The 20021-nt window shown below is 39.2% G+C and overlaps 2 protein-coding genes across 2 annotated transcripts; both read right to left on the bottom strand.

Annotated features, from left to right (window-relative positions):
* Positions 1–939: 939 nt before the first annotated feature.
* Positions 940–3449, bottom strand: LOC121887280 (gap junction delta-3 protein-like). Its single transcript, XM_042398006.1, has one exon. The coding sequence runs from the start codon at positions 3298–3300 to the stop codon at positions 2434–2436; it is 867 nt and encodes a 288-aa protein (XP_042253940.1). The 5' UTR covers positions 3301–3449; the 3' UTR covers positions 940–2433.
* A 1499-nt stretch (positions 3450–4948) lies between these two features.
* top2a (DNA topoisomerase II alpha) lies at positions 4949–18909 on the bottom strand. The gene is made up of 35 exons (XM_042397606.1): positions 18750–18909; positions 17752–17901; positions 17427–17517; positions 17249–17312; positions 16943–17088; positions 16349–16446; positions 16045–16257; positions 15264–15437; positions 14820–14921; positions 14509–14646; positions 14282–14420; positions 14023–14180; positions 13743–13868; positions 13401–13511; positions 12876–12981; positions 12607–12716; positions 12321–12413; positions 12108–12222; positions 11877–11998; positions 11430–11578; positions 10664–10895; positions 10421–10555; positions 10068–10268; positions 9732–9927; positions 9317–9408; positions 9090–9230; positions 8884–8967; positions 8399–8605; positions 7596–7716; positions 6940–7113; positions 6404–6584; positions 6231–6286; positions 6014–6133; positions 5408–5646; positions 4949–5327 (listed from the first exon to the last, which is right to left on the bottom strand). Exons 1-35 carry the CDS (start codon positions 18765–18767, stop codon positions 5187–5189), a joined length of 4743 nt encoding a protein of 1580 aa, XP_042253540.1. The 5' UTR covers positions 18768–18909; the 3' UTR covers positions 4949–5186.
* Between the last annotated feature and the right edge of the window lie 1112 nt (positions 18910–20021).

Genomic DNA, 20021 nt, shown 5'->3' with positions numbered 1-20021 from the left:
CTGGAAATGAGAACTTCATAATTCAAGTGGGCATAGTTTCCTGTTGCACTGCTGCCTCCTACTGTTGACAAAATGCACTTGAAAGAAGGAGGCAGGGGAGGTGGCCCGTGAATGCAAGATTTTATGCTCAGATTAATGCTGTAAAGCTGCCAATTTAGGATGAGGAATTGTATTTTATCTTATCTTGTATCTTATTCCAAAAATGAAAATATGACACATGATTAGTAAATAAATGTATAAAAAGAGGAATGTATTTGGCAATGCTGGGCAGGTATCAATAAGATCATAGAGACATAAAGCTTGAGACTTGAAGCTATTGTTTTTGCTTAGAAGACAGCAATTACTACCACTGGCTATTTATATAAAATGTCAAATGATTTCCCTACAGATGTGATTAAGAAAATTAGTAGATTAGCAGTAGTAGCAATTGTTAAACATATCTAATAAGATATTTTTAAGACATACAAAACACCCTATTTGGGTAATTACATGTATAATCTTTTTATTTGTTAATTTCTTGTAGTTATTACATAGAAGACTAAATTATGGGACTGTAAACTGGAGAGTAGAGCAGTTAAATGACAGTGTACCTGAATAATGTAGTGTAGTTTCTTTTAGTCAGCAAATCATGAGCTCATAATTTGCCCTTGAATACCAAACATATTACGAAATGGGAACATAAAATGGAAAATTCTACATACAGGATAAACAAAGCAACAAGTAGCTTCATGTTCACAAAGCCTACGCAACGATGAATTTATAAAATGCTACTGAGCTTGTTTCTGCCATGCTGTTTGAAAGATTATCTAAAGCAATCTAAAACAAACACATACCACATACTGTGGGAAAATGTATGGCATACTTAGTACTCAAATGATCCATTTATAGTAAACTTTATTTTGAAATAAGCATTTTACTTAAGCAGAAATAGCCCTCACAGAAGTGCCAGTACAAATAAAAATAAATCAGTCATGTCAGTCTTCAAATATGATGGAAGGTTTTTTCACATCTGTAACATTCAAGAAAAAAACAGGATGAAACATTGTTGATCTCACAAAAGGTCTTGAAGTACGCAGTTTTTCATTCATGCATGACCATGTGATAACCAGATGTAGCATACGTAACCTGACAGTTCTTGTTCTACAACTGTAAAATGCAGTTCAGTCTCTGTTGGCTCTCTCACAGCCACTTTCAAGTCAGAGTTATAATTTATTAAAAAATAAAAACATGAATTAATAAAATCAGCAATTTACCCCAACTGATCATGGGCACAATGTAATGGATGTTACTCGGTGAAATGAATATGTACATCGACGTATGTTGTAAGGTTGTAGGATTGACAGTTTAAAAAAAAAAAAAAGATTCCTAGTTAACTATTCATAGGAGAAACTTCTGTGTTTCCAAATTGTGAAACATTTATTTGGTGTTTGTCATTTCTATTAATTACACAGTTAAATTCAGCTCTTTTCCAGAAGACAAGTGGTCATATTTTGAAGGGATTTTTCACAATCTGGCAAAGCAAAAGTTGCTCTTATAACTGTTGTATAAAGCAAAATGATTTATGAACCATTCAAAAAGCCATTAGTTACAACTTATAAACCCTTCATAAAACTTGTCTTGTTAGCGGTACCAAAAATCTTAAACAAGACAACCGTACAACCCCGATAAACATGTTTGTCATTATTAAATGAACCAAGGACCTTGACAAATCAGTGTGAAAATGAATCTCCTCTATTTTCTTGTCACTATAACTGTCAAACCAACTGACCACACTTGCAGTAGTTTTGGGAAATACACTTCTTTGCTTTCTTGCTGAGAATTAGATGAGAAGATCTTTCTACAGACATGAGTCTCAGTCTTCTCAACTATCTGTCAGCAAGAAAGCAAATAAGCTTAGTTCCAGAAAATGTGGAACTATTCCTTTTAAAGAAGCATATAGACTAAAACAGAACTAAAAGACGGTTGTCTACATTTATAGATTTTGACTTCACTGTTCAGAACAAACTGGAATACCCCAATGTACACTTAATGCTGTTTTAGGGTGGGTTTTGCCCCTAAGAAAAGGGCGTTACAGCAGTGTACAATCAGTCTTTTTTTTTTTATAAGGGAAGCAATCAGTGATAAACAAGTTTATCAGTTTAATCAAAAGGTTTTTCCTCATAAACTGTTTATAGTCTGTAATGATTGATTGGAACAACCAGTCAACAATGTCTTACATAACTCCAACTTATCAAAGTCATCAGTCTTTTCTGGACTTTACTCATTTCCTGATCTTGTCATAGTCTCCCAAGCATTTTCTTACGATGTCTCCCATCATAAAAAAAACCTTCACTCATTAACAGTGAAATATTTTATGTGAAATGGCATACGGGTATTAGAAATATAGCTACAACATTTAAATAAAAATAAGCAGTTACAGCATCTTTGGACATCTCACACCATGAGTGTCCTGCTGCTCACATATTTGCCGTTCCTGTACTTCCCACCAATGCTGGAGACCTTCCTACCGGTGCTGTTCCTCAGCGATCCTCCCTTCAGTCTCACACTGCTGGGTGCACTCTCTGACCCTGTCTTTCCTTGCTGTTTCTCCTCTCCCTCTGCCTCTTCATGCTTGAAGTTGTGGAGGTTCTGGCAGACACAGGAGCGCTCCGGTATGTAGCGGTCCTTGCCACAACAAAACCACTTTGCGGAGCCGTAGAAAAGCTCTGCGCAGCTGGAGAACGCCGCCAAAACCCCTACACCGAAGTAGAAGTAGAGAAAGACTGTTTTCTCTGCAGGACGTGAGGTGAAGCAGTCCACTGTGTAAGGGCAAGGAAAGCGGCTACAAGGGAACTGGGCCTCCACCTTGAAGCCGTACAGCAACCACTGGCCCACTAGAAAGCCAATTTCTGCAACTATACGGAAGGCCACGTTGATAATGTACAGCCTCCTTAAATTAAGGGTCTCTCTGTAGTCCTGGCTGCTAAGTTGGCTGTTTTTGGGGCGGTTGTTCCTCTTGTTGTTGTGGTGCATGGCATACATGAGGAAAAGCATGGAAGGTGTTGCGATGAGGACGATGTGAAACACCCAGAATCGGTACTGGGAGATCGGGAAGGCCATGTCGTAGCACACCTGTTTGCAGCCCGGCTGGAGCGTGTTGCAGGCAAACTCTTCTTGCTCATCCTCAAACAGGTCACTGGCCACGGTACCCAGGATCAGTATCCTAAAGACAAGCATGAGCAGGAGCCAGAAACGACCAAGCATCGGCGAGTGAGCCTGGAGGCTTTCAAAGACCGTACCGAGGAAGCCCCATTCACCCATGATTGCGCGACCGTCTCAGGAATGTCTTCTTGGAAGTCTGGGGGTTTATCCACCTGTCAGTCTCACGACAAATGCTCTCTCTGTTTGAAGAGTGAAACTAAAATGTATCTTATTAAGTCAAGTTCATGACTCATGACTCGTGAAACGTAACAGATCAATCTGCAGGTCAAAGTTTGTTGGTCCACACTGCCTCAAAAGACATGATGGCTGTTGGCCTGAAACCAAAGATAAAACCTTATTACCACCCATAGCAATCAGCGAACATGAGCAATTTAAGATTATCACTCAAGGAATAAAACAGTAATATAAGTCTATTTTAAGCTTCTAGGTATTTATAGTTTTCTTTAGGTGTAATTTAACAGATGATTTTAAAGTGACTGAGAAGAAAATCATTGATTTTTACAAACAGATCTTACAGGTTTTTAAAAATGTGAACACATGAATTACAACTTACTCGTAAAAAGGCACAAGAAAAAGAAGTATGACTAACACTTGCTCTTGTCCACATGTCTGAACTACATTTTAAGGGCACAACAGGTATGAACGTAGCCTTGATCAACTACACGCTGTTACTTGTGGAAGTAAACAGGCTGGTTGAGCTACTTGCTGATCTGAAAACTTTCTCAGAAAAAGCATATAAGGACAAGCCAATAACCACAGGGTGACAAAACAGATCCAACCTAAAGGAATTTCATCTACCTTATTCAGAGGCGCGCAAAGCCTAACGCCCTTCCGATGAACCTTAAGAATCCTGTTTCTGCTCCTCAGATAAAACAAAGGAAGATTTCAACAAAAATGTGTCCATCCAATGAGTTTTGCTCATGACCGTACCAACTAACATTCCTAACACTTGTTTTCCAAATGGCATGTGATTGAGGTTTGTCGCTGCTTATAATTGAGAGGGCGGCAACAGTTCAGGAAATTCCTGCTACGTCCTAATCTGTACCCATCAAGAGTCCCAGACATAACTGATGTTTACTCGAGAGGCGAACTCTTGATGAGCATTTCAAAGAGCTTCCTAAATGGCAGGAAGGATCCGTTTCAAGCTGTACCACCAGTTTCCTTGGTCATAAGAGAGAACGTGCAATGCAACGTGGTAGAACTGGGTACTCATTACTTACTGGTTTGAAGCTCAAGGTTTATTCTTTTATGCAAGAAATAACATTGTTTTGTTTCTTTGTGGTTATATGACTATGAACCTGTTCATCAATGCAGCATAGAAATGCTAGATAAGGAAAAGTCTTACGACTCATGTCTGCATACTTCGAATGAGCAATATCTGAATTAAAATGTTGCTTACCCCATCCAGCTTTCCCAATGATTTGTTCCCATTACATCACAGTCTAACACATCGAGAGCTAATGCTCCTCCCTTAAACATGACAATGAATACTCCCATTGACAATCTGACTTACACAGGCACAAAAAGACAATCAGTCATGTATTTCAAAAGACGTTAAAGCAAGGCATTCATGCAACTCATGATTCAAAAACCACTTCACAATAATATACAAGTCAACTTTATTTTTCATAATATAAAATTAATAGCCATTAAAATATTTACAGGACAAGACAAAACACAAACAAGAGGATTACAAACAGTAGAAATGACAAGAAATTTAAGAACAAGTAAAGACAAACTGTACTTCTTAAATGGATTTTTTAAAACTTCTGACAGGATGAGAAACTTTGACTTTTTTCAATGAATCAGATTTTTTCAACATTAGAAACTGCAGCACTAAGGTCCAACAGAAACAGTTCAAGTGAAAAAAGCAGAGCCATATTAATCACATGGCACAACTATAACTTAGTAAAGAATTTATCTTTACAAAATCTAAAATAAACAACAAAAAAACACCATGTGGACACTGACTTAGAGACTAAATCTTAGTCTGAGTCTGAATCCAGGGTGTAGGTTACAGGTTTCCTGGCACGAGAGGGCTTGTCCCGTGGTGCAGCAGCTGCAGGAGCTGCTGATTCCTCCTCTGAAATCTGGAAGCTGTCGTCCTCCTCCCACTTCTTGGTTTTCTACAAGAACAGAGAATTTAGTACAGATTACGAAACCTCTAATGACCCCTTGGAAATCAGAGCTCAGTGTGGAAACTGACCTTGCTGCCTGCAGTTGTTTTGGCCTTGAGGCGTGACATGAGGTTGTCTGAGCTGCTGTCGGAGTCATCGCTGGTGACCTGTTTCCGTTTGAGAACAGGCTTTGCTTTTGCCTTTGCAGCTGGAGCTTTAATTTCACCCTCTGAGTCACTGGAGGTAAATGAAGGGTCCTTCTTGGCAGTAGAGTTGGATGAAGGTTTGGGCTTAGAAAGAGCTTCAAGGATGGACGGCTGCTTAACATCTATAATAACATTTAAAGCTGATATGAGAAGACTGTATATATCATATAAATTAGAAGGAAAAATAAACCATCCTATTTATGCAGATTATGAAAGAATGCTCTATTTAACTTCTTTTTCACCAACATGAACTTTACGCACCCACGATCTACGTGCTCTTACAAGAAAGATATGTGAAAAATGTACAGCTATATTAAACAATTTAGTTTTGTAATAGTGACTACCATTGTTTCTATTAGAAAAGAGAGGTTCATCTGAAAAATTAGACTCTCAACCAAGATCTGCTCTTCAATCTGTGTAACATAAACCACATCAAGCTGTTCCTAATAAGTCTGATCACGCCTCAGACAACAAGCTTTGTCTGAATACCTGCAGCCTTCTTCTTGGATGCCGCTGGTTTCTTGGCAGCGGCAGGTTTCTTGGGTGCGGTTGCTTTGGTTTTACGTTGAGCTGGAGCCTTTGGTGCAGGCGCTTGCTCATCAGACTGAGCTGCAAAGTTCCATCAAGAAACAAAGAATTACACCTCAGACCTTTGGCCCAACATTTCTCAAAGCTCTTCACAAGAGTGTACCATGAAAATACTTACAGCTTGATTTGCTTTCAGCTTGTTTCACTGTTGATTTGCTCTTTGTCACCTTCTTCCTGCATAAGATAGAAAAGACGAAATTGATTCGAGGTAAATTAAAAAATTACATAGAACGCACTGAAAAAGCCTTGACGTGACGTTGTACAGCAAGTTGTTTGAGGTCTTGTACTCACGTTGGCTCTGGAGCTTTGGGAGACGGGGCTAGAGAGTCCACATCGCTGTCAGCCATGGCGCTGGGCTCCGGGGCAAAGCTGGTGTCATCATCACTGATAACAGCTTTCCGTTTTGGAGCGTCCTTCTTCCCCCAGTCATCAAACTCATCTTCACTGTCAGACATACTGTACTTCACAGAAGCTAAAGCAAAAGACAACAAAAAGGCTGATTTAGCTGTGCTTCCCATGTACTGCAGGTTGTTTTTTGAAGCACTAAAAATACTCAATATTTTTTTTTGACCTTTTACAGAAATTAGAGTGAGAAGTTCGTTTTACTAGCGTCCTACAATAAAAGCTGAGTAATTCAACAGTGCTTGTGTGTTGTTAGGGATGAAATAAGATAAGAGAACCAATTAGCTTCAGGAAATGAGTTGTATTAGTGTTTAAATTCAAAACGCCAAACATTTCTGGAGCGATTACATCTTTTTTCACGGACTTTGTGAGGGAAAAGCTTAGAATAATTTTGCCAAATGGTCAAGGTCATCTGGCGGATTCACCTTTGGTTTTGCGTTCAACCTTCACCCTAGGGGCAGCAACTTCTTCTGTCTCCATTTCAATGTCGGACAGACTGTTGGACAGAATGTCAGACTCGTCATCTGACCACGGATTCTTCTTGGGCTTCTTGGCAACAGCCTTGAACTGAAGGGTGGTCTGCTTGCCGGTCTTTGATACTGTTACAGAGAAATGAGTTTCTCAAGTCATCTTTAATAAATGTGCAATGAAGCTTAATTACATTAGATAAAGGTACAGCATTTACAAAGGTGCAATCTGTAATATTTAATTGTCTCTCAACAAAAATCCTCCATTATTTATGATTTATTTATTTTTGTTGTGAATGCTATAATGGTCACAATTTTACTGCACTATTTGCAATTTGTTTAACTGAAATGTAACATTTCATATGAGGTATGAATACATTTATAAATTACAAAAGATAAATTGTGCAGTCAGATATACTAGGTTTCCTAATACTTGTGATAATAAAAACTGTACATGAAGAGATAATGCTTAATGTATTACACATTTTGTCTGGTCTTTTTCAGGGCAAAGCTGTTAAAAACACATGTTCTGTGGACAACTTTGTACCATTGACTGAACTCAAAATACTGGTCAATGGAACATTTTCCTCTTTTACTACAGCGGTCATTCTCACCTTTTTCCTTTGTCTGGGTTTTTGTTTTCTTGCTCAGTCGAGCAGCCAAGCTCATCATCTCGTTTGGCTCTGCGTTCTCTCCATCTTCTCCAAACTCCATCTTCATGACTACATCTTCTGTCTACAGTTACAGAAATGGGATCAAGAAAAATATAACTTTACACAACAGTTCAATATGATATTGCCAAACGTTATTTTCTGATTGTTTCACTCTAAAGCACAAATAACAACGCCCACACCTCTGCACAACCCTGTGGAATGAATGCAGAGTTTCATCCTGTCTGCTGTGGCCTCTCTGCTCTGTGTGTGTGTGTGTGTGTGTGTAGCTCAGCCCCGCCCTCGGTCAAGCAGACACAGACCTGCATCTCTTTATACATCCATGTCAAAGAGACAGAGAGCAGAGCGAAGCAGAGGACAGAGATGGAGACAGCGATATAACCTGGTCGCTACGCTACGATTCCTGACCTCACGCCCTGTGTGCTGTTATTGTCTGGGGGCTACACACCTACTGTCCAAAAGCTGATGCCCAGAAGCGCACTGAACACAGCAAAACAATAAGAACATACAGGCAGAGGGCAGAGTCTCTGTAGATAAATACACCACCACCCACATCTAGTGAGTTATAAGTGATGATATTGAGAGGGATTATTTTTGTATGAGTCTATACCTTGTTTTTTTATTTTATTTTATTTTTTTTTGGTAAATCCTGCGTAGAATAACTAACAATTGGAATGTCATCCAAAATTCTCCTTCAGGCAGCAAAGTAGAACTAGTGTGATGTATTAAAATCTGAGAAGACATACCTTAATTTTCTTGCCCCCCCTGCCTTCTCCTTTCTTAAGGACCGCCTTCTTGTTAGCCTCAGCTTTCATGGTGCTGGTGATGCGCGGGATAACACGGCGACCCTGCGGCGTGGGCAGAGTCTCTTGCTTCACCTTCAGCTTTTTGCCTTTTCCAGCCCCCTTTCCAACAGGCATACTGGCATCCTCCTTTTCTTTTGCCTCAACGCGCTGAGCAAAACAAGGAACAATTCAAGAGGGAAACTTTACAATGACAACTCTGACTGTTTTGGTACATTTTTCATTGAATCACTTCTCCCCAGACATACAGTATATTTCTTGAAAAATAGCAATGTTCAGTGTTCAATATGCCTGCATTGTCATGTGGAATTGCTAATATGACTCAATTAAGGCAGTCATATTCTTTTTTTTTTTTTTTTAGTTTTTCTGAAACTACAGTGGAGATATCTCAGAATACATGACTGACAAGATGCATTAAGAGCCATTACCTCCAGTTCCTCAGAGAAAGCAGCGAGGTCTTCCTTCCACAGGTCAGATGGACTCTTCTTCTTCAGGGTGTTCAGCTCTGTCAACTACAGAACAGCGGTTGGGTAAAAAATAGGCAAGATTAGATTAGAAGAGATAGATCCATTTAAGTTTTTTTATATCACGTTTTTAACAGCCTGTAAGATTGCAGCATAGATGAACATCAAACCTTTGCATCCCTCTGTTTGCACAGCTCCTCTTTCTTCTCCTTGGTCAGGAACCACATGGGCATGCTCAGCAGGTAATTGTAGTCTGGCCCACTGGTGTTCTCTTCTGCTTCTTCCTCCTCTTCATCCTCCATCTCCTCATTCTAAGAGCAAATATACTATATTATTTTGCTCAGGTGGATGTATATCCTCATTAATGTAGCTGAAAGCCATTTTAACCACCACCTACCTTCTCTTGAGCCTGTTTCCAAGCCTTGACCGGGTCAGAGTCATAGCCCATCTCCTCCAGCATGCGGATCAGCTCCTTCTTTGGCTTGTTCTCTATAAGTAGATGGACAGTATTAATACTTTTGATCAAAGAACTTTAAAAAACATAGATTCAATGTTACAATCTATGTAATATTACAATCTCAGAAGATGTTCCAAACTACAGAAAATAGAAGATATTATAAAACAAAAGCAATTATTTGACATTTGAGGCTGGTATTTGTACTATATTATTACTCACTATTAGTGTGCAAACTTGATATTTTAATGAATTGCATATCACAAAATAATGCAAAAATACAATATTTTTATGTTTGACTCTCAAATTAAATTGCACCTGTGTGTCATTTGAACTGAAGCTGTAACAAGCTACTTACCAATGACCAAGATGCCCTGGATTTTCTCCAGGATGAAGCGGGCCTGGTTGGAGAGCTTAGCACTCTCTGCCCCGAGCATGCCGGCCAACCAGTCTTTTCTCAGCCCATAGTACTTCATCCTCAGCTCAAAGAAGTCCTTGAGAACATCCTGCACCGACTCATACTTCTTAAGGCTGCCCACATGGTCAAACAGAACCTAATAGGAAAAAGAAACACTAACTTTGGCAACTTTTTTGGAAACAGGTTAAGACAATGACATCCAAGGTACAAAGGGACTTGATTCATCCTCAGTCACAGGAACATGGTAGATATGTGCATTTTTGTGGTGTCCATTACCATAGAATTACAGGTGAAAGGGTTCTGCAGCTTGAAGACTTTATGGAGGCCAGCAGCTTCTGCCTCCCTCAGCTTCTCTTCAGTCATCTTGACCACAAAGCGCACAGTGCTGTCGGTGTGGTATTCCTTGTAGTCAGTGATCAGAGGAGGGACCTTCTCTGTGCCATTCAACATCGGCTCCAGAACATTCTCCTTGTAGGTCTAAACCACACACAGTAGGGTGAAATAGCATAGAGGAAACTGAAATTAATAAACATCAGTTAAATTTGAGTTTGTTACAAACATCATTAATGAACACAATGGAGTATAATGAATACACCCATAAAAGAAAGAACAAGCCTTTAGTGACTAACCTGTGTCCAGGTTTTTACAGGCAATTCAGAGATCTCAATGGTGGTAGAATTGATGATGGCCACTTCTCCACAGTTCAAGTAATGGTTGTCAAACAACTGGTCAATTGTGCCTCTGAAGCCTTTGTAGTTTGGAAGCTATGGGAGAAGACAACACACAAACAACAAACAAAATGCTTTTTTAATCGTGCCTACATCTTTGGTTCAGCACAACACAAAGCAACCATAGTCATTTCCTGTCCTTACCATAGGCAGAGGCTCCTCTCCGTTGAGCATACGGTGGATGTTGCTGACGATCTCTCGGATGTCAAAGTTGGGCATCTTGCTGGCCCAGCCTGTGCCAATACCATCAGTACCATTCACCAGCACAGTGGGGATGATGGGCATGTACCATTCTGGCTCTACACGCTGGTTGTCATCATAGTTGTACTTGAGCAGGTTGTCATCCACAGATGGGAAAAGAAGGCGGGCCAGAGGGCTGGAAGGACAGACAGTTGGGGGAATTTTTGAGTTTTGCACAGAATGTTGTGTAGGTGTTTGTCCCTTTGCTGTGTTTGTCTTAAATTCATATGGATTCAGTTTTTTAAACCAAGTTTTGAAAGTGCAATTCAATGTCACACTAATAAGATCATTAGCATATTTAACTATCAAATCAATGTTCAAATCAAACTGCAGTATAGCAAAAGTGGTAAAACGTCTCTAACTTTGGATATAATGATTAGATTTTATTTATTTTTGCTAATTACATGAATTTATTAAACCCAATTTTGTATATTGATTATATTATAATGATCCTACTGAAAGACAGTAATATATGATATTAAAATATTGACAGGGTAACATAACCTCCAAGCTATAATCATTATAAATCTCAAAATTATTTTAAACGTAAAGACTTATTTTTGTCATCAATTCTCTGAAATTAATTCCACCATACTTTCTCAAACTTGTAAGATGTGTGCTAGAAGCCAGTAGGTTGACATTATTTGTAGTTTGTAAAGAGGATACTGACCTAAGCATGGTGAAAATGTATCGAGGGCTGGCATAGTCCTTGCCACCATGCAACCTGGTTCCAAACTGACCCAGAGGCTGCAACAGGTTCAAGTTGTTGCTTCCCACAAAGTTCTGGGCCAAACCAATAATGGTCATCATCAGAGAGACCTGGAGAAAAAAAATTGAGAAGATTAAATCAACAGTATTGCAAAAAATACTAAATATAGTTAGAATTGTTCACTGGATCAGTTTAACACGTTTTGCATCAATTTAACACCAAACTAATTACATTTATTTAACCACATCTTGCAAAAGATATGGCCAAGATCAAAGTATTGATTTCAAATCAATGTAAAGATTAAAGGCAAACAAACAAATATACTTTATAGTAAGTATACCCCACCCCCCACAAACAGAAAGCTATTTAAACTTAAGAAATTGGCTGATTCAAGTGTAGTCATCTCACCTCTCCATGGTGGTAGGCTGACATCTCAGCCACTGAGCCAGCCAACTGGGCCACCTTCACCTCCCGCTTGTCATTTCTCTTGAAGCAACAGAACAGCACCTTCCTCTGGCCTGGCTTCAGACCTGACACACACACAAATGCATACACACATTAGAACACTTTCTAAACCCAACATTAAGTGTTTCTTACAGTTAGAGATGTATTCTTGGTGATAACAGTTGTTTCACGCACCATCAACCAGGCAGGGAATTGACCTTTCATTGTCAGAGTTGGAGAAAAGTACCAGCTCCTTGTTGACAAAGTCGTTGTAGGAAAGGGATTTGGTGGACTGACCATATAGGTACTCCTGTGAAGAGACAGCAAAAGGTTTAACTTAGCAAAAAACAGTAATAAAGCACATGATGTTCACCAATAGTTGGGATGTCATAGCAGTAAGTGACTAACCTCTGGCAGGTTGTGCTCCTTGCGTTGGCGCCTGTTAATCATGAACTTGGTGAGCCACTCTTTCCGCTCTTCCACTTTCTTCTTGCTAAAGGCCTAGCCAAACAAAAAAGATGCAAAACTTAGATGCGGACACTCCACTACTAATTGTGTCCTAGCCAGAAAGTTTGATATAACTTATAGTGTACCATGTCCTTATTTTAGAGGGTACACTAAATTTGATGTGATCACCACCAGGTATAAATCAAATTAGCTGAGGAATGAGCTGAACAGATGTGTGACATCTTACAAGGGTGATAGCTTCATCGTCTTCAGGTCCGGAGTACTTGAATGGAATACGGTGTCTCTGCATATCAGAGAAATACTCCTTGGCTTCCTGCGATGTGCTGGTACCCAAACCTGGTTGGAAGAGGGCCAAAAAAAAAAAAAACAAAAAAAAACATCCCCATATTAGATATAGAACTACAACAACACTTGAGACCAGAACCATGACATTGGCCAGGTATGAAGGGTTGCTTACTTGTCTGATTTACTACCACACAGGGGTTTGTAACAAACCTTTGTAGTATTTGATTTTCCAAGATTTGTGGTTGGACTGGCTCTCCTTCCATGCATTGAACTCTGGGATACTGTAGAAAGACAGCTGTGTTTTCTTGTGTGATACCTGCAGAGAGATATATAAAAAGATGTCTGCAATCATTTCATGTCCTCTCATCTTGTTATTAAGATGGCTAATTATATGACTATCATTAAACCATCATTAAAGAGAGATCATGTAAAGGTTTTAGTGTTTTTTTTATGAAGGGTAGGACTGTTCTCAAAAAACACCTAACAGCAGCTTTCCCATTTTGACAGCAGATGGCAGTGTTGTTTGCAAACTATGGAACTCAGAAAGTTTGGACTCCCTCCAGTGCTGGAAATCAACTTTGTTTTGCATTGCCTAGTATATCTTCAAATAATTTAGCTACTTTCATTAATTTTGCAGGTAACTAAATGAATTAGAGCTGAACAAGACCTAGAAAGGAAAAGTCTGCCCAAAATATCCTGTGGTTTTATTGTGAGACATTAGGTAGGACCACATACCTTGATGATGGGGGTGATGAACTCTTCCAGGAAGTTGTGGCGCAGCAATGATGGCCAGTTATGGTGGATGAAGTTGATCAGCAAGCCCTTAATGTGGGAGCCATCTTGATCCTGTCATAAACCCAGTGATACATAGTAGAGGTCAGTCATATAAATGTTAAGAAATCAATAAAGATTAATACCACCTATAATTAAGTGGGTGATGAGCTCAAAACTATATAAAAAACTATAGACGCGCCTTTTTAAAAAGCAGTGTTTATCAGGTGGTCTATGACAACACTAAAATGTGACTAAATTAAATGAATAAAAGTTGGATACAGTAAAAAAGCCAGCACAGCACACCTGATCTGTCATGATCATGATCTTGCCATAACGCAGGGACTTGAGGGAATCTGGATCGCTGTAGTTCTTCTTGTACTGGAGGCCGATGATTTTAATGATGTTGTTGATCTCAGCGTTCTCCATAATCTGTGAGGGAAGACCACACCAATTAAACTCTCAGCTGCTTTCTAAACTATATTACAAACTGAGACACAGAAGACAACATATATTACTGCCTTAATTCAAAACATTTATTAACAATTATGGTAAAACATGTTTTTCTCTTTTGTTATGTGCGAACCTGTTTGTGTGAGGCCTCCCGCACATTGAGCATTTTTCCTCTAAGAGGAAAGACGCCATAGCGGTCCCTGCCGACCACACCCAGCCCAGACACAGCCAGTGTCTTGGCTGAGTCTCCTTCAGTAAGGATGAGTGTGCAGCCTATGGAGTTCTTCCCACCTGCCAGAGGTAATGGTTTTCATAGGACAATGGTCACTGATTTGTCTGCTGATTAGGCTCGACTGTATTAAAAGAGGAAAAAAGAGCTTGGTATAAAGTACCTGCATCATTGGCATCATCCAGTTTAGGCACCCCTTTGATTTTTGTGTGTTTGACAGCTGAGCATTTCTTGTTGAGCTGGGATTGAGCCTTGAACTTCACCCAGTTCATGATACTTTCCACAATTCCACAGGAGGTGGCCTGTGGAGAACACAAAGTGAAGCTGAATTAGCAAACTGATTACAATTCTGAGGGGAAGACTGCAATACTAGTGGTCTTTTATTAGCACCTGTTTAATGAACTTGTCACTGAGATGACAAGTGGACCCAAAGCTCTTCTGTTGCAGAGTCATGTTCTCTTTGGTTTGAGAGTCAAAGGTGGGGTTTTCAATCAGGCAGTTGACAAAGAGCCACATGTGGTTCTTCACCTGCATGGGGAGGAAGTGGAACATACTGAGTTATCTGATTTGCCTACAGAAAAACCATTTGGGATATTTTTTCACTCTGCTATTCAGTATTGCTCCAGCAACTATAGCAGCAATTTCACACAAGTTCAGCTTCATAAAAACAACCCAAGTTTTGAGTTTAGAATAACATGTACCTGGAAAGGCTTGACAGTCACCCCAGCTTTGTTCTTCTTCTTCACCACATCAATGAGCTTCCCAACCACCTGGTCGGCCACATAGTCAACATGCCTCCCGCCCTGGGGTGCAGAGGACAAACATAAGATCCCATTTACAGAATAAATGTCATAAGTCTTAATCACAGTGACACCAAGTGGCTGGGAGAGCAGCCAAACTTGTACTTAGATGCCCAAGGAAGCTGGTCTACTAGCTCAGTCAACCTCAAAATGCTTTATAGCTGCTCTAAAATGTAAATTAAAAAAAAAGGGCTGACAAAATATAATCAAATTTAGGTTGGCGCTCTCTATTCCAAAAGACTAATCAAAACAATATTTTATTGATTTGGCATGGAGGGTACCAGCCACACCCGCTGTTACATATATAGTATAGATTAAAGACGATCTAATACACTCTGACATTACCTTGGTTGTGGCAATGCTGTTGACAAAGCTGACTTGCTGGAAACCTTTCTCGCTCATGGTGAGGCAGACCTCCCAGCGTTCATTGATAACCTCATGAATCACGGTCAGTTTATCACCCAGCTCATCCACCTTGTCCTTCACATACATGTCCACGTAGTTACGAAAACCTGAAATCTGGAGCACAAGACATTATCTCAGTCTTAACTACAACATTAAAGTCCATGCATTGATTAAAATCCTAAAATTGGAAAAAGTGAAAACCCAAAAAGTAGGCAATGAAAAGAAAAGGTAGAATAGGATTGATGTGGTTATTCCTGTTTGTTGTATTTAAGATACCAACTGCTACATCAAATCTGAAGATGGACAAAAAGACTTTTGAGTCCCAAAATACTATGGGGTCTGAACGTTGAAGGAAAAAACTTTCTCAAGGTTTCCAAATAATAAAAATGGTTGAATTTACAACCAAATTTGTGGAACCTGCCTTTTGCATGTATTGACAAAGTTTGAAGTTCATTTTGAATTCAAATATTTGTAAAACAAATAAAAGCCATCTATAATTCAGTGGGAGATCGCTAATGTGTAGAGGTGTTTGGCCTACAGGCAGAAAGAGAAATCAGAAGAATTTTATTGTCCATCTAAAAAGATAATGGAAATTTGCCTTGCGATGTGGTTCACACAGTGCACATAGAATAAAAAACAAATGTAGCAAATGCATACTCAACACTTGGTACTGCCTGTTAATTAACAGAGACAGAAAAGGTAAAACAACATGCTAACTTACTGGTAGCTTTGTGCCGTTGAAGAACACACGGACACCCTTGCTGGATCCGGCGATGTCGTATGCCCTCCTAGTCATCAGAGCCACTATGTCTTTATCCAGGATGCTCATTTTAAACTTGGCCAGATCTGGCCGGAAGGTGATGCAAGTGAATTCCTCTCCGTCAAATGATCTGATATTAGCATCTCCAGCCCTGCCCATGTTGTCATACCAAGTCTGTTAAAAACATGGACATACAGTAAAATTACTTTTCCCCCTTACAAGTTATGATTAGAAAAGATCAAATGTTGTTCAGTCTCCTTCCTACCTGCTTGAAGGACTTCTTTGACTCTTTGCAGGCAGTCTCTACAGTGAACTTCGTGCTAAAGATGTTGCAAAGCTTAGCACCATATCCATTACGTCCACCTAAAGAACAATTATAAGTTTAGAGTGGGTTCCAATTCCATTTTTGCTTACTACCGGGGTCTTATGTTCACAGTTTTACTATGTTTCTGAAATATTTCTTTTTGACTGGGGGATGTGGAAACTCTACTTGCTTATAATGGAATCTATTTACTTATTCATTATTTCATTATAATGATTATAACAGACATTTTGCTGTAATTTGCACTTCAGAATAAGTAGTTATTATACATATTATAATAAAATATGTGATTTGTTTAAAACATGTCTGACTCGCCCTGTTGGACTCCATTTAAACATTGTGCCAAATATTGTCATCACATGCCCAGTGAGAAAATGTTATCATAACCAATATCCAAGATAAACGAAACTAGAACAATAAAATATGTATATATTTTTTCAAATTGCATTTTCCTTTGCATTACTCAATCTACTGTATGTGCACTGCCCTCATCATGGAAAAACAAATGAGTCTTCAGAGTTACACAATTAGTCTTACCAGTGACTTTCTTCTCGTCATCGTCATAGTTACTGGAGGTGAGGAGCTGTCCGAAGATGAGAGCAGGCACAAAGACTTTCTCCACCTTGTGCTCCACCACAGGAATACCTTTGCCATTATTCCATACACTAATGGTATTGTTTTCACTGGAAAGAAAAACATATACACATCATGTGCTACTGTGAGAGGACAGTAGAGCTGAATATGAGTAAGGACCATTTGACAATCTACAAGCAAAGGAACACTGTCATAGGATTATAAGATATTTTGATATCTTAATTGGCCGTGCAATGATACTAAACTCACACATCAATGTTGACTTTGATGCAGGACATGCTCTTATCCCTCTGCTTATTGTCAGCTGCATTTACTGTGGGTAGAAAGATAAACAAATTGCATAAGTATAGAAGGCCATTGATCAGATGTCAAACATTTAGTCATTGGCATTATACACACTGTGAGATAATAAAAGCTTTTTACTTACCAAGGATCTCATCAAAAATCTTGTAAAGCCCAGGCACAAATGTCACATCACGGCAGTTCAATCCAACATCCTGATCATACACCCACATTTGCTAAGGAAGGAAGTAAACAAGCGATTACATTACATACGATTGAGCATACATTTGTGCAATATGAACCATTAATGCTTTATCCTCTCAAGCAACATCCTATAACTCTGCAGTGAGAGCAAAGTTCTTCAGAAAAATATCTTAAATAGTCCACCAGCTCAAGACTTGAATCAATAAAGGTTTGTTGAACTTGACATCAATTTTAAAAACCCAAAAGATTTCTCTGTGACTTCCTACCTGGGTGACGGGCTCTACAGAGCCAATGTAGGAGTCTGGTCGGAGCAAAATGTGCTCCAATTGAGTCTTCTTCTGATAGATCCTCTCCACTGACAGCCGCTTCGGGTTTTTCTTTGTCTTTTCTAGCGGCTTGTTGTCAAAGAAGTTGTCCTGTGAAAGAGGCATGGTTATCTTTTATGTGATGTTTCTTTCATTGCAGTCAATACCGGAGCAAAGGTCATGCTTCTGTTGCAGGTAACCTCTACATACAGCGAACATCTGCAATGCCACTAGATGAAAACATCTTCACACTTTTTCTTCACAAGTAATGACTTTCTCAGACAATTAGAGGCCCTTCCATGCCATGTAGAGTACAGACTACAAAACACTTCCTTAAGTTGCTGGAACCTGATTTTGGTTATCGCTGAGAGACACAGGGGCAGATGCTTGATGACTTAGGAGCCAGAACCACGGTTTGCTGGGTGCAGCCACTTTTATTTTTTACTCAGTACATGGCAAATGTACGTTAGCCTACAATAAGATATACTTCCCCAAAGTGTTGTCACATTTTCACCATGTTTGAACTGTAGACGGTTCTGACCAAAGTAGTTTTACTTTTGTAAAGTCACGTTTTAATGTGAAGGTACACGGGGTCCTCCGGACAAACTGCATTAGAGGAAACAGCTTATTAAATCACGTTAATGAGACTGGGTTAACGTCATACCTTAACCGTTAAAAGCCAACTTAACGTGTAACGTTGCAGTAAGAGACGCGTCTAGACGGGGAATTAACCGTTACTGACATCAATTATTGTTGTTTTCGTGGCCAGCGCATTGTGCATCATGCACTATGAGTTGTTGTCGTATATCGTTAACGATATGCTAATTAGGTCAATGTTGTACTCGACATAGTAGCGTGTAACGTTACTAGCTAACTTTAGTCGTTGCTAACACGTTTCTCTGTGCGGAAATTTAACAGTAATGTCAACTGAATGAATACCGAAATGAGAGTACCGTTACCTTCAGTGGTTCAGCCATTCTGTTTATATTTATTGAGAAATCCCGGTTCTTGCAATATAAACTACGCTTACGACTAGCTAACCAACTCCCAGCTAACTCCTAACAATAACTGCTGCCTGACTGCGCTGCGACGTAAAGTGTCTGATCTGGAACTGTTAGAAAATTTGAAACGAAGAAAAATCTGGCGCCAGCTATATTGACCAATCAAACGAAGGGCCTCTGGATGTTCCCCTCCAATGGGAATCTTAAGCTAAGCCTTTTTCAAGTAAAAACCAATTACAGACGCTAGAAGAGGCGTAAGCCCGCCCTAACTGGTTCTGACCGCCAATCAGCTTCCTCTAACGGAAGAAAATAGAAAGACCAAAATAGTTTTGAAAACGTGCTTGATAAATTAAGTAAATATATTATTTACATGACGTGATCTAAAATATACAGGAAAAGTAGTATTTTGTTATTGTTCTTCATAAAAATTGACCATTCAGACCATTCATTTCAGATTTGGAAACATTTGGTCAACTGATAACATGTTTTCATATGGTGCAGGGTAAGGGAAAAAATGACTGATGACGTTATTTGTCATGCTTCAAAGACACCCGCTCATATGAGCACTCACAAACGTCAGCTAAAGAAAATGTGGTTTGTCTAACAGTTGGAAATACAAAAAACTAAATCAAGAGCCTTTTTTCAAAATACAATCACAATTGTTACCTTCATAGGTTTATACACAGGCTTATACACGTAGCACATATTTCATTAATAGTGTATTTGAACAGCAATATGTTTTTTATTGCATATACAGCAGCGCACTGGATAAATGAAACAAAGACTGCAAGTTTAAAGTGCTGACTTTTAGTGTTTGGAGATATTAGGTGAGTTGTGTAGAATTGGTAGTATCTACCCTTGGTAGGTATGTATGCTATGAAAAGGGCTACAATTTCCACACAGCTCAGTGTAGATTGATGTAAAAACCCTGCAAGTCAGCATTAAAACTTCATTATTATGGTTTCATTTGCTGCATTGTATGTACTGTAAATACACAATGTGCTTTGAAAAGTGAATTTCAGTCCAAAATAGCCCTTTTTTAAAATGTAAACCATATTGAGGGTCCTGTGGTAGACGCTCTTTATTTGCATTTTGGAAATTGTAGGATCCAGTGATTTTGGAGCTTGACTACTAGAGGTCAGGATATCTTGACCTCTGTTGCTTCAATTTTGACCATTCTTAATTCTTTAACTTTATGGAAGGGCAACACTAAACCAGTGAGGTGTCCCG

Source organism: Thunnus maccoyii, chromosome 20, assembly GCF_910596095.1.
Source record: "Thunnus maccoyii chromosome 20, fThuMac1.1, whole genome shotgun sequence".
In the NCBI taxonomy this organism is placed as follows: domain Eukaryota; kingdom Metazoa; phylum Chordata; class Actinopteri; order Scombriformes; family Scombridae; genus Thunnus; species Thunnus maccoyii.
The sequence above is the reverse complement of the archived record's forward strand: the minus strand, read 5'-3'. Positions and strand labels throughout refer to the sequence as shown.

Excerpts from the sequence above, each read along its gene's own strand:
- LOC121887280 (XM_042398006.1), bottom strand. The coding sequence starts at position 3,300 with ATGGGTGAATGGGGCTTCCTCGGTACGGTCTTTGAAAGCCTCCAGGCT.
- top2a (XM_042397606.1), bottom strand. Across the intron at positions 9,928-10,067 it reads CTTTCACCTGTAATTCTATG|GTTCTGTTTGACCATGTGGG; the intron begins GTAATGGACACC and ends TTTTCCTATTAG. Across the intron at positions 8,968-9,089 it reads GCAAACAGAGGGATGCAAAG|TTGACAGAGCTGAACACCCT; the intron begins GTTTGATGTTCA and ends GCTGTTCTGTAG.